General features: G+C 37.9%; 1 protein-coding gene across 3 annotated transcripts in view; it reads left to right on the forward strand.

The window, feature by feature from the left end:
* The window catches only part of NR1H4 (nuclear receptor subfamily 1 group H member 4), a 34,976-nt gene extending 22,694 nt beyond the window's left edge, over positions 1-12,282 (forward strand). For all 3 annotated transcript variants that reach the window (XM_072866303.1, XM_072866300.1, XM_072866311.1), the window contains 3 exons: positions 941-1,087; positions 10,424-10,537; positions 11,896-12,282. In XM_072866303.1, coding sequence (XP_072722404.1) covers positions 941-1,087; positions 10,424-10,537; positions 11,896-12,134 — 500 coding nt within the window. In that variant the 3' untranslated portion in view covers positions 12,135-12,282. The remainder of the gene's footprint in view (positions 1-940; positions 1,088-10,423; positions 10,538-11,895) is intronic.
* The last annotated feature ends 531 nt before the right edge of the window (positions 12,283-12,813 follow it).

A 12,813-nucleotide genomic window follows, 5' to 3' on the forward strand; every position in this document is an offset into this window, starting at 1 on the left:
ACTTGATGGGTGTTTCATATGAGGAAAAAAACCCCTACCAGACTTCTGCAATCCAAGTGGTCTTATGCTGAGGAAAAGGCAAAGGGGTCTTAAAGTCAGAAGTACAGAAAAATATCCAGGTCCTGCCATTCAGTTTATGTTGAGAAGGATGAAGGGAGGAGCTTTGTAATTGAATAATCTGCTATTTTCAGTGTTGACTTAGAGTACATCTGGCAGGATTTATCACCTTCTTGTTTTATTCTCTACATTATCGTTTTCTGTGCTTCCCCACAGAATCAGGTGTGGGTATAAGATGGGTACCTGTATTGGCAAGTATCAGGAGAGCTTCCCATGATCTTCATCTCCCTGTTCTTCTTCAGAGGAGCAGCTCTGTATTCACACAAGTTACCAAATTCCTTCTGATTTCTTCAGTGGTTTTAGAGTCCTTCTCTACCATAAAGAGAAACACATATTTAAAACACAGCAAGAAGCCTCTATGTAAAGTCATATCTTAGTCCAAATGCAAGGTGAAATATTTAAAATTAAATGCTTCAAATGCTGATTTTTGCCATCAGAGCATGGAAAGAGCTGAAAGCAGCATGGCAGAGGGAAAGTCATATAGAGAGCTCTGGTAGAAACATGGCAGAAGATGTTAGGTCACACCATCAGGCTAGACAAAGTCTCCACTATTCATTGTGCTATGACACTAAATTTTGCTTATCATGTTCCTCTTAAAGTACCATGAACACTGAAACACACATCTAATTCTCAAACTTCAGTGAGAATCAAATCTGTGTTATTTTCTGGAATCTGGGTTTCAATTTCCGCAGCACTTGGCAACCCTACTGACATCAACACCAAGGTTCTGCAGATGTGTAGCACCTCACGTGCAAGAACTTCAAGACAGAAAGTAGCGGGGACTTTTCTGTTGCTGCCTTACTTATCTGTAACGTCTCCCCAGGCTTCCAAACCCTTGATCATGAAGATCAGATTGCTTTGCTGAAGGGCTCAGCAGTAGAAGCCATGTTCCTCCGTTCAGCTGAGATCTTCAGTAGGAAACTTCCTACAGGGCATGCTGTCCTTTTAGAAGAAAGAATTCGCAATAGTGGTAAGTATCTTGTTTAATGAGGAAAAAACAAACCACTTCTGTGCACTTCTGTGTCAGTATTTTGCCCTTGAAAAGCTAGTAAAATTGTTTATTAGCATTGAAACAGGTTTATCTGAATGTTGTTCTTTATATTAACTAGAACAAACCTAACTCAGCCTTGAGTCTAAAGGTCATAAGGTAAAGGTTTATTTATAAATACACTGCAAGTATTATGAATGATGCTGTATCAAATAAACCCAGTGCAAGTCTCAAATTATAAGCATTAAATAACAATAAAGCACCACTATTTCAAATTATTCACATAAAATATCTATATTTATGCTTTCAAATGCAATCACTATGAGAAAGAAAGAAAAAAAAGATGTTAGGAAGTTACTGGAGATGACTGTAGGGAAACACATATTCTTAGGGTCAATTTAGTAAAACTGAATCACACTGCACAAGGTGCATAGAAGAATTATTGAAAAAAATTATGGCATGTTCTCAGTATGTTTTCTGCTTCTTAAGGTCCATCAAAGGCTCAGTGGCTATGACAAATTCTACTGGTTCTAGACATAAATATAAATAATTATGAAAAGCCAAACAGGGCTGGATATTGTTTGTTCCTCAAAGCGCAAAAAGCTGTACTTTGTTTTGCATTGTCATGCATTGTTATGTATTCTCTGTGCTCCCCTGATGCAATACTGAATGTTTTGCCCTTTTCTGTATTGACCAGCCAACTTTATCCACCCCTCACCTACCTATCATTCAAAATTCAAATGCAACAAAAATTCTGAATCAGAGTCTGTCTATATTCAGAGAGAGTGCTTTGACTCTGGCTTCTGGCCTTCCTTTTTAATCGTCAGAAGGAGAAGAGATAGGATAACATTTAACCTCATTACTAGTCATAGAAATGGGGTTGAATTCAGTTCTGAAACTCTTAAAATCAGTAATGTGAAGGTACTACTGATGTAAGCAAAATTAGGTGAGTACTTCTATATTTGAAACCCTGAAAAGAAGTTAGGAAACATGAGAATAACTCATTTGCTGAAGGTATGTATTTAGTTTGGCTTAGCACACTCAATTCTAGGTTTATATTTTGTAGTTTTTTATATTTCTTTCTTTTTGATTTATTATAAGAGGCTATTGTTTGACAGACTGGAAATGGTGACGTTGATAGTGATATGGATAGCTTCTGGTCCAGGTTTTGCAGGCAGAGAAGTATGCCAAGAAGGCCAGAGATACTTCCTGGAAACTGTAATGAGATGACATGGATCCAAATGTCTTCATTAAGAGATTTTTCTAATAAAATGTAACCTAATATTTTTATTAAAAGATGTCTTAGAAAAATGAATCCATATGAATACATGATTACTGAAAGCTTCTGCTCCTCTAATCTATACAATCAGTATCAACCTTCTTGTTCAAGATTTCAACTGTTCATAAAAAGCAGAAGCAGGAAATACTTTGATCCAGAACATTACATAAGCTATTATGTCATACCAATAATTTTTTCCTTACTCATAATTTTAAAATACCCTGTCAATTTGCTGCAACTATTGAGTCCAGATGAGATGCAATATCATTTTTTGCAAGCTAGTACTAGACTTAAAGATAGCATTTCATACCATAACATGACTAGCTGGAATATGACATTGTATCCTGCAGTAACATTATTTAGCTGTCATGAAACAGATTAAAAAAAATAACATTTTGAGTAGAGGAAGGTTTCAAGACAAGTAATGATTTCAAATGTGGTATTATTTATTCCAAAGGAATATTTCCCGCATTTCTTTTTTTCTGGGGGAAAAAAAAGACCAAAGTAAATTAAAAATGAGTTCGGGATCAGAACAAAACCTGGGCTGAATAGTTTGCAAGAAATGAAACATGGTAACTTTTTGTGTGTGTGTGTGTGTATATATATATATACACACACATGTATCTTATTGCTCTTGGAAAAGGCTCTCAAAAATATTTTCCCTCAAGCCAGGATCAAGTTGGGGGCATAAGAGGAAATACTGCTGCTAGAATTGCTCTCTCCCTATATTACAGGAGAATAATATATTATCCAGCTTACTTGCTCCTGGCTGCATTCTTTCCTTCCATTAATAGCCAGAATACAGGACAAAATACCCTTTTCCATGTGTTTTATTTCTCCACTTTGTGCAAATTCAAGCCTACTTAAACACATTTTCCTTGGCTGCACTTAATGGGGCTGTGACAGTAAACAACAAAAGCAGCTTGTAAATCTTTGCATTTGTAGCAGTGTTAACTTCATTCCTGCTGCCGATGCTATTTAACTGTTAGTGCTACTGCACAGACCCAGAAGTCACTCAAAATTTCCAGAGTCTCTCATTTTGGACTGACATTGCTGCATGCCAGAGCGTATCTGTCAACTTGGCCATGTCCCTTGCATGAAAAGACTTAAATGTGTTTTTTAATGTCCCTCTGCCTATGTTTTCAGTACTGGTAACTGCCTGTCAGTTAGTGGTATCACTTCCTTTGCACCAAAAATGCAAAGTAGATTGGTTTATAAGAGGAAGGATTTTTACTAGGAAGGTTTGACTCTCTCATGCTTCCCAAGTGTATTTCCCAGTGTTCACTGAATTTTCATAGGAATCCTGTTTGTCGTCATACAAGCTACCAGAGTTTTTTGTTTTGACTTTAAGAGCTCACATTGGCACAATTTTTCTGCATGTTTTGTCTTAGTTTATGATAAATTCCAGAATTACACATTTAGGCAAATTGAATAATTGTTGGAAAATACCTGCTACTAAAACATCTTATTTTTGTGGTTTAAATCATGGTCATTTTCAGGTGTCCTGAGTTTAAACAAAATGAAAGAAAGGCATCTGATTTCTTCTGTTATCATTGCTTACACATACAGCTTTCAAAAAAATTAAATATGCAGTTCATACCCCTGCATGTCATAAGACTCAACACCAGGGCTCTAGGTTGAATAATGGCCTGTACTAAATGTGATATTAGGATAGAAACTTAAGCAGCCTCTTTCAGACTTAACAAGTAATGACACATGCTACTAGAAACTGTAGCTGGCCATTATCATGTTATAGACTGGTCCGAGAGATAAAATGGCCAGAAGAGATTAAACCCAAGTCAAATAAAGAAGAAAACCCATGAGATTTACACATAAATTTGGAGACTTTTTTTTTGCATACACCTCATTGAAAACCAAGACTAAATGCAGCAAACTGAAACACCCCACAAAGACAATAGAGAGCAGCAGAGGAAATGCAGTGACAGCTGAGTGAGAGTTTAGAAATTAAATTTATAGGTAATGAATGATGAAGAAGCATCAGGATTATTCATGGCTCCTAGTGAGGTCCTAAACACTGTCAGGCCATCAGCCAAAATTATTGCTGTTAGTCAGAACTTCTTTCCACATATTTTTAGGTGCAGACAATTGTCTGAATGTCACATAAGTCCTATTGTCAAGCCTTGATGTCTGTATCCATAAAATTGGGGGTGGGGATCCTGCCTAAAAGTCACAAGCTATCTAGACTTCTGTCACCTGCCACCATGTCCGCTTGGAAGCTGCTCTCATCTATTAATATTTATGCCTTCCCCAGTCTGATTGTACGGAACGGATTTTTTTTTTCTGATAAAAAAGCCAGAGATCTGATGGTGATGACCTTTGAGCATTAGCAGCCTTCATTTTTATTCTCATGCTGATGAGGTGTATTTTTATTTCTTAGCTTGAGCATATTGCTCAAGCCCTGGTGCATCTCAGTGACCGCCTTTGTTTGTGCCCTTATGGTCTTTCTCCATAAGGTGTTATGGAAATTCTTTCATTAGCTGCTCCTGAGACTGAAATCCTCTCCTACTCACTCTAATATTGAGACTTAATGACAAATACAGACATTTTACTTAATGTTAATGGGAGCTTGTGCCACTTACTCATCTTATTTGATGCTTCACTATGCATACACCTAGTTGTGACTGGTTGATTCATTCTGTGAAAGGCTGACATCCTAGTAATTTAATGCTTAGTTTCTTTCTATTATTTTGAAACCAAACTCTCCCCATTATCTAGGAGTACAATATTTTTAAGAACAATGCTGAAATAATGTTTTCTCAGGGAGCATTTATAGCTTGTTTTCCTAAGGACACCTGCTTTCAGTGGTCATGAAGAGCCACAGATTTTTATTTCATCATTTTATTCTACAGAGCAGTTCTACTAATTTCAGTATCAGGGAATAAGATACTATCTGATATGGACACAAATGGAAGAATCTGGACCCAAATTTTCAGTTGGGAGCAGGACACCTGACATTGTGAAATATACTGTTGTCTTCCTGGATGGGTTACAGGTGCTGAAGTACAGTGAGAACCAAGGAAAAAAAGAAATAGCCACAATTTCAAAGCATTGGCAAGAAGCCACCTTTTGCCCTTGAATGTGGGATACAAAGTTCCCATTGATTTGGACAAGAGACTCCTGCAACCAAGGGCAGAATTTGGCACTAGAACAAGGGATACCTAATCACTTCCGCTGCCTTTGGCTTTTATTATTTGACTATTAGTACTGAGTAATCGTGGTGTTTCAAAACCCTATTGTGCTGGGGTTTGTGCAGAGAAACAAAATGAAATGATCTTCACTGCTGAGTCCAAATAATCTAACCTAACAGAGAGCAACCTGGCCAGTATCTAGCCCCTTGTTTCTAAACATACCGGCAAATCATAGGTGTCTAACCCTCCAAATAGTCATATGCATCCACACGGAAGGGAGAGACTTACCATCCTGTGACTCAACCCACAACTGGCACACTGCCGAAAATATTTAGAAATTAGGACCACTTTACATTACAGAGTATAGGAAAGCTTTTCTGTTCGTACGTGGTACTGCACACTCTACCACACTGAGTTAGCCAGTGCCATGTTCCTGAATTACAAATAAAATCGATAAAAGTGTTTAAATCATATATACAGAGTTAATTTATACCCATGAAAACAAGAACAGATGTCAGAGAACCCAATCTCTTTTATTCTGCATAAGTGTGCTTCTCCAGGCCAAAAACTTATTTAAATAGGCCCAGCCTATGAAGACTAGCTCAGGGCGGTGCAGATGCTGCTGCTGTGTGCCAGATCGCACTTCCCTCCTGACTGCAGGGACTCAGGCCACTGTCGAAGGATGGTATGTGGCAATGTCATTTGCATCCTCCTTGCAGGTTTGGTTTGTTTGTTGTTTTCTTGGTTTTTTTTAACTAAGGTTTCTTTGCCTGCAATGATGGCTTCACAGTGATGCTATTGATTGCTTTTGACAAGATGGGTTTTTGCTATCCTGATTGCGAGTTCTCCTTGGCACATGCTAACCTCTCATTTAAGTTGGCCATTTAACCTCTACAAGATGATGATAGAGGAGAGGTCACATGAACATGCTCTGGTGTATCTTCTCTACTGGTTAGATTTTCCCCTTTTCAGCTCTCAGCATCAACACGGTGACTTTGGTCAGTGTTTAAAGGGCCACTGATGCATTTGAACAAGGTAGAAGGCAGAGCTCATAAGCAGCATGGAAAGCAGTTCTGGTAGATGAAACACTGTGAAAGATGAGATGTAATTTTGTGAGTAATTAATATATTTTATTTTCATAAAACAGCTACTAATATACCCTTGGTTTAATATCCACTGGCACCTCCATGTTTATCAAGAAAAAAGATCTCTCTATCCATATTAATCACACAGTGCTAGTTACTGTTAATTAGTACCTACTCTCAAGCTTTCCTCTTGCAATAGATTAATCTCTTCAGTTTTAATCAACAGCCAAAATAGAAGAGAGAATACTGGTCTCAAAAAGCTGGCAATACTGACTCGATATCACAGTAAAAACATCTATTCCAGGATTATGTTAACCGGATAATTATTTATGGCCTGAAACTGCAAACCTTCTGAAAGCAACAGTCATCTTACCTTCAGAGAGAAATCATAGGAACAAAACCCTAAAAAAGGAAAGGTCTGAAACAATGCTGTGTCTTAAGCTACAGATAGGAATGAAATTGTGCAAGAAGTAAGGGGTGCTGAATGAATAATGCTCATGGGTTTAAATCTGCTCCAGTCTAACGCTGCAAGGCCGTACTCAGTAAAGCTAGTATTTCTCATTGACTACCTTGGGGTTTACAGCCAGTCATCCATTAACATAACAAAATCAATCAAATGAATTGCAGTATCTTCCGCAGATGATAGAGTTGGGCTGGTGGTTAGGTAGAAATCTGTAGTTCAGAATGATGCACAGTGAAACACAAAGGAAGGGCATGTTCTCATTGCTGTAACGCTGCATGAAAAGTTTTTGAAGCTTTTTTGAGAATAAGTTAAGAAGGAAGCACCATTAACACTGCCCAGGAAGCTCTGCCTGTCTGACACAGTACTGTGCAGTGCTCTTGCCTGATCTAAATAAAGAGGGCTAGATGGAGCTAACTTTTCTGTTCTCACTGAGGCCAGAAATAAATTATAACTTTATCTATTGGATTTTTTTCACTCTTGGAGTATGATTTGTAACAATTACATTTGAAAAGTCATGTAATTTGTTTCTCCTCTAGCCTTTCCAGTTATGAGCATCAAATTGCCTTTAATCCTTTTTCTTATAACCTGAATTGAAGCGACAACATCTTGTGCAGTAGATAAGGAAAAAAAAGCAAGAACTATAAACATCTGTTTCCTGCTTTTTTGCTTTCTGGTGGAGCTTATTAAATCCAAACTGAAGCATTTCAATCCCATTAGAAAACAGCCCCCTCTTGTGATGGAACAGTGGTTTGTGTAACATGCATACAGGATGATGAAATAACAGAGAATCTTCAGCACAAATGGGATGAGGGCAAAACTAGTAACCAAGAAAAAATTCCATTATCCTAGTCTCAAAATTGCTCATTTCGCATGGTTTCATTCATAATTTTCTTGTGACACATATCTATTTAAAGATTTCAAAGTTCTGTTCTCTTTAGTAAAAGCAGTAAATCAGTTGCATTGCTGAAACATCCCTTTTTACTCCCTTTCACCTCTTCCGTTTTATTTCTCTGTTTGGAGTACAGTAATGCAGAGAAGCTCTCTGCCATAATTTCATTTGCTTCCACATCTACACTCATTTTTTGTTTCACCCATCCATGCTTTAGTTTCTTAATGTTAGATTATAAGCTTTCTGGGGCAAGGATTGTTTTACTGTATGCTTATACAGTGCCTGGACCAGTGAGGACCTGAATTAGTTATTTCACACCCTGTTCACTAGCATCATTTTCATCCCACTTCTGCTATATTGACAGTAGGACTTGAGGAGCTTTGTGGTCAGCAAAACAATGAATTAATCCAGCTGAAAACTAACCTGACCCAAAAAAGAGAGAAAAAAAAATCAAATTATGAATATGAGAAACAAATGATGGGAGTCTTAGTCACAGCCCACTTCCTCCCATTTCCTGTCTGCTGCCAAGACGATTGTGCCCAGAGGCGTGATACCTTGCACAGAGACTTCTAAAAATATCCGGTTTGTCTTGGACCTTTTTCATGTCATTGCTGAACTATTCACTTCCACAAAAGGAATTCGTTTGCTCTACTTTCGGGCTCAGCTAGACTTATTTTTTCTCCTCTTTCTACATTCACGTGAACTTTAAGACTTTGGTGTGTCATATGTATGTGTTCCTTATGTATGTCATATTGTAAGGAACTTTGGCATTTAAAACTGCCCAAGAGAGAGGCGGGCAGTTCCCCAAAACCTAGCAATAACAAGTGTTCAAAATTTTAAATAGTTAACACTGATGACTAATGACATAAATCTCACAGAACATGAGATGCTATGACTACTGTTTGCTCTGTATAAAGCTCCAGCTGTGTTACTAACTTCCACAGGATGAGCTGACTCACATCATATATATCTGCTTAATTGACTTAGACTCTTCTCAATAGTGTTGAACTTGTTACAAAAATGAGATTTGTGGCTTGAAATCTGAAGTGAACATAGGCTGCTCATGTCACATGTTTAAACACATCATTCAGCCACCAAACAAACCACACCCTGCAAGACCATACTTTCACTGTGTTGGGACACAACTATTCCACTGAATGAACTAAGTTCTCGCTGTCACAGCAAAATGTGACTTGTTCGTAGTTAAGTCAAGTGACTTCATGTTTCCTTTCTTTGAGTTCCACCTGCTGAGTTTCATTTTGAATTTCCCCTGTTGGAGGCACTCCAAACCTCACCAGTCCTGGACTTCAGCTTCATGTTGTATACAACACTCAAAATCACATTATTTCATGTGGTTTCCACACCAAGTTATAAAGTCTTCCCCCAGAACAGCTCAAAATTAGGAGTAAAATGACAGGAAATCCTATGGCCCTTGACTTTGGGAACAGAGGAGGTTTCCATCCTTGCAGCCAAGGAAGACCAAAAGGCTTCTTGCTGCTGAACCACTAGTTCAGATCTCTACACCTTGTCAGTGCCACCGCATCAGAGTCGCAAGCAGCCATTGTCAACAGTCTAATGGCTGCTCTGACTGACTCACACACCAGTTTAAAAAAATAAATTTGATGTCACAGGACCCACTTCTCCTTTACACCAAAAAGCAGAATGAAGTATATCTGTAATTTAAGGCTAAGTAAGAGCATTGTGACTCGATGACAAAATCAGTAAGAGGAAGCCCAGTCGGCATGCCCCAGTTTGGTAACCCCAAAGGGTTTCGCTCATGGCAAGAGAATCACATGTTCCCATCCTTAAACTGGGATGGATTTTAATTATTTATGGCTCTGTACTTTATAATACACTACTTTATGCTTTAAGGTAGTAGTAGTTGCAAGCAAGTTGACTACAGGTAATCCTAGACCTAGCTGAAGTTTCACGCTACATAAAAGGAGCAATTAAGACTCTTTATGGAGACAACTGAAGCAACTGCCCAAGGCAGTTAGCTGTAGAGTAGAGTTGGGCTAGAATTAAACCATACATCCTGAGAGGTTTCCATATAACTAACGTAAAGATAGGGAACACAGGGACTGTTTTGCAAACTGTGCATACTGAAAACAGAAGACAGTTAGAATATCAGCAGACAGTGAAAAAAACATCTGTGAGACTTATCCTGAAGAGCTAGAAGGACAAACCTGTAGAGGAAAAGGAATTGCTTGAAAGAAAGACTTTGAAACCATGTGAAAAGAAATTGCCAGCGCTTGCCTGTTTCTACTCTGATCTGGAAAACAAGGATGTGCTTGCACTTTTGTAACTAATTGTCTTGCATCAGGCCTGAGTTGTGTAGTAAATTTCTCCCACCAAGACAGTCAAGGCTTCAAATAGTAAATAATTGCTCTGTGGCAAAAAATCAGATTATTTCAATAATTAAAAAATATTATAACTTTTTTTTTCTCTCATAGGTATCTCAGATGAATTCATAACTCCCATGTTTAATTTTTATAAAAGCATTGGAGAGCTGAAGATGACACAGGAAGAATATGCGCTGCTCACAGCCATAGTTATCCTATCTCCAGGTAACTTCTAATCCAGAATTAAATATTAGTGGTTTTGGAAAGAAAGCATGAGGAGTGTGACCTGAGACTTGTAAAAACTTACATTCTACATAGAGTAAGTGAGCATACATGCTTATTCAGTATATTCAGCTGTTAAACCAGAAAACAAGCACATAAATTCAAACTCCAAATGTCCTACTACACCACCTGGTTTTGCATACAAGGGAAAAAAGTGTCTAAATACCTTGCTTAAAAAAATTACTGATATCTTTTCACTGCTTAGCATGACAGGAAGAAGGCTTCTTCCTTCAGAAAATCCCAGATGTGATTACATGCACATCACTACAGAGCATTGTGGAATATCACATTTTTTAGAGGGAAATTGGGAAACCCTGTAACTTAGAATAGAGAACGGCAATGAAGGTCTTCAGCCTTTATTGGACAAACACCAGCTGGCAAGAGCAGAAGGACAGTAGCAAGTTGCCCTCTGGACTATAAAGTCTTGGAAACTGACCTTTCAGAAGTATTGGCATAATAGTGTCTCAACTCTGATTACAGGCTTTGCTGTAAAAACTAATTCTTTGACAACACAAAACTAACCAGCTCTGCCTACAACATAGGGAGAAATTGTATAATGCCTCAAACAAACTGACTATCATAGGAATGGGAGAAGAGAAGCCTGAGGCTTCAGGACAAAAGACAGACACTGAGGTTTCCAAATCAGGTTTCATGGAAGATGGGAAGGTGAAGCAATTCCATGGCTCTTTGAGTCAGTGTGGCTCAGGAAATTTTTTTACACCAAAAATTTCAGTGACAAAAAACCCCATCCTCCTCTTTTCATCCCTCTCCAAATACCCAAACACATACTTCCATACGAACAAAATAAAAAGACAAGTATTTTCTAACAAAGAAATTTCATCTGAGGATGAAGATGCTTGATTTCTCCCTGGTGACCTGTATGCACACTCTCCTGTATTGGTCAAATTCCCTTGTTGTACTACATCTCCAAGAACTTATGCTGTGCTGCTCAGTTGTTGCAATGCATCGCAGGATGTACTCAGGTGCAGAACTGCACTGGGAGATGATGATACAAGCCCAGAGAAACATTTCTGCATTAAAACTCTTCAGTTTTTGAAAAAGTTGAAAGTTTTCCCTAGCTAGAAGTGGGCAGCTTACATGAAAACCCCGAACCAAAAATACAAAGTTAAAGCGCTTTTATTCTCTCTCAATTTGAAAAGAAATATTCTTGGTAGGTGTGAGCATCAGTGCCCAGTGTAAATATTTTAATATTTTTTATATTCGTTCATTAGTGTAAATATTTACATTGTATCAGGGCATGTATTTGCTAATTACTTCTTTTCTTTTAAAACCGTAACCAGATCGACAATACATAAAGGACAGAGAGTCTGTGGAAAGGCTTCAAGAACCCCTGCTGGATATTCTACAAAAATTCTGCAAACTTCACCACCCAGATAACCCTCAACACTTTGCATGTCTTCTGGGCCGTCTTACAGAATTACGGACATTTAACCATCATCACGCAGAGATGCTGATGTCATGGAGAGTGAATGATCACAAATTCACACCTCTTCTCTGTGAGATCTGGGATGTGCAGTGATGGATACTTTTTATTTTATTTTAGGAAAAATAGCTTTTAAAGGACCACATAGCATTTATTTTCATAGAAAAGTATCCCACAGTACCTTAAAATTTTCTTTACTGCATTTTTATAGAAACATGCCATGGATTCATAAAAGTCATTTTGTTCACTATACACATAATATTGTATAGCTATCAGATTTTCACACGTCAGTATAATTTTCTCTGTATTTATGTTCTCTGATCAGAAAGACTCCACCAGCTCCTTGGAGGAACCCCTTTAATTCCTGCTGCAATTAAGCTGATTGCAGTTGCAGTTCCTCTTGACAAATGGGGAAATGCAGGTTTGCGTTCATATTTTTTCATTGCAGTGTTTTTGTGCTTGGCCTCCATTAAAGAATATATTCCAGATATTTACGGTAATAAACCAGCTGAAATGGTTAATGCTATAGTCATTTGCTATTCAACTGTGAAATGTGTTCACATAAGATGTACAGGCTCTTATTTCTTCAGAAGATGGAAAACTATGTAAAAAGCCACACACACAAAAAACCCCTTTTCATGATATAAACATGTAACTTCCTTTGCATTATTATTTCAAAGTACAAATTATACAGTATCTAGACTTTGTGAAAGGGAATCACAGGCTGTTTCCCTTTACACATTTTGATTGTCGGTGCTTAGCGGCTCTGAAAAAT

This window comes from Ciconia boyciana, chromosome 1 (genome assembly GCF_034638445.1).
Source record: "Ciconia boyciana chromosome 1, ASM3463844v1, whole genome shotgun sequence".
Classification (NCBI taxonomy): domain Eukaryota; kingdom Metazoa; phylum Chordata; class Aves; order Ciconiiformes; family Ciconiidae; genus Ciconia; species Ciconia boyciana.